Source organism: Sinocyclocheilus anshuiensis, unplaced genomic scaffold (assembly GCF_001515605.1).
Source record: "Sinocyclocheilus anshuiensis isolate Anshui unplaced genomic scaffold, SAMN03320099.WGS_v1.1 C32531030, whole genome shotgun sequence".
Classification (NCBI taxonomy): Eukaryota; Metazoa; Chordata; class Actinopteri; order Cypriniformes; family Cyprinidae; genus Sinocyclocheilus; species Sinocyclocheilus anshuiensis.
Window position 1 is genome coordinate 1 of NW_015617578.1, and position 1,083 is coordinate 1,083.

Here is a 1,083-nt window from a genome sequence, read left to right on the forward strand (position 1 = left end):
CCGGTATTCGGTATGAACCGGTATACCGCCCAGCACTAATTTAAATTACCAGAAATAAATACTTACAAATATATTTATAATAAAAATAAATAAATAAATAAATAAATATTTGAATGGGAGCGTCTCTTCTAACCTGTCAGCATGAGCACTGCACCTGCAGAGAGCAGGATGATACCGACCAGCGAAATGACACTCTTGAACAACACTTCAAACTGCTGCGTGTTCAGTTTGCTCCGGAGGTAATCGACAAAGGCGTGAATCTGACACAGGCCAAACACCCCGAATGCAGCCATGTGTTCAGAGGACTGGACAGGCTAGAGGAAAAGGGAGAAAGAGAGAGATTATTGATCTAGTTTTAAGATTATATTATAGTAATTTCTCATATTTGATAGGTGATGTTCAGCTCCTCACCTGGAATCCAACAAAAGAGATCTGCATGGAGAGGATGGTGCCTAGGCAGTAGACTGTGCAGTACGCCACATAGATGCGATGAGAGAAACGGCCGGTAAGCATCAACACCAGCACGTGGAGGGGAATGAGGTTAATCAGAAACACGTAACCACCCCAGGAGGACACCTGACGCCAACACACAAAGTTATTGTGTTATTGAAATAATGTATTTTGTGTATTTAAGTAACAATGTATTGATTTGCTCTGAAACAATCCCAATTCAAAGAGACAATGTGTCTCAAATGTGGCTCACCATGTAAAAATATGCCAGCGCGCACATGGACGACCAATAAATGGAGCCTGTCTTCACTGCTTTGATCCACATGTAGTACGTCAACAGCATGCAGAAAATGGCGATTCCTTTATATCATAAAAAACTATTTACATTCATATATTATATGTATTCATTGTATATTATTAATGTAAATTTTCAATATATATTAACAATTTCCATTTTACAGGATATTTGAAAACACAATGACATACAAGGAACAAACTATATTATAAATATATTTATCCACACTACCATTCAAAAGGTTTGGGCAAGTAATAATTTTTTTTTTGGAAAGAATTCTCTTATACTTACCTAGGCTACATTTAATTAAACAAAAACAATAATATTTTGAAATATTA

The 1,083-nt window shown here is 36.5% G+C and overlaps 1 protein-coding gene across 1 annotated transcript; it reads right to left on the minus strand.

Annotated features, from left to right (window-relative positions):
* Positions 1-123: 123 nt before the first annotated feature.
* Positions 124-816, minus strand: LOC107682727 (dolichyl-diphosphooligosaccharide--protein glycosyltransferase subunit STT3A-like). Its single transcript, XM_016478888.1, has 3 exons — positions 704-816; positions 412-576; positions 124-314 (listed from the first exon to the last, which is right to left on the minus strand). Exons 1-3 carry the CDS (start codon positions 791-793, stop codon positions 129-131), a joined length of 441 nt encoding a protein of 146 aa, XP_016334374.1. The 5' UTR covers positions 794-816; the 3' UTR covers positions 124-128.
* Positions 817-1,083: the final 267 nt, after the last annotated feature.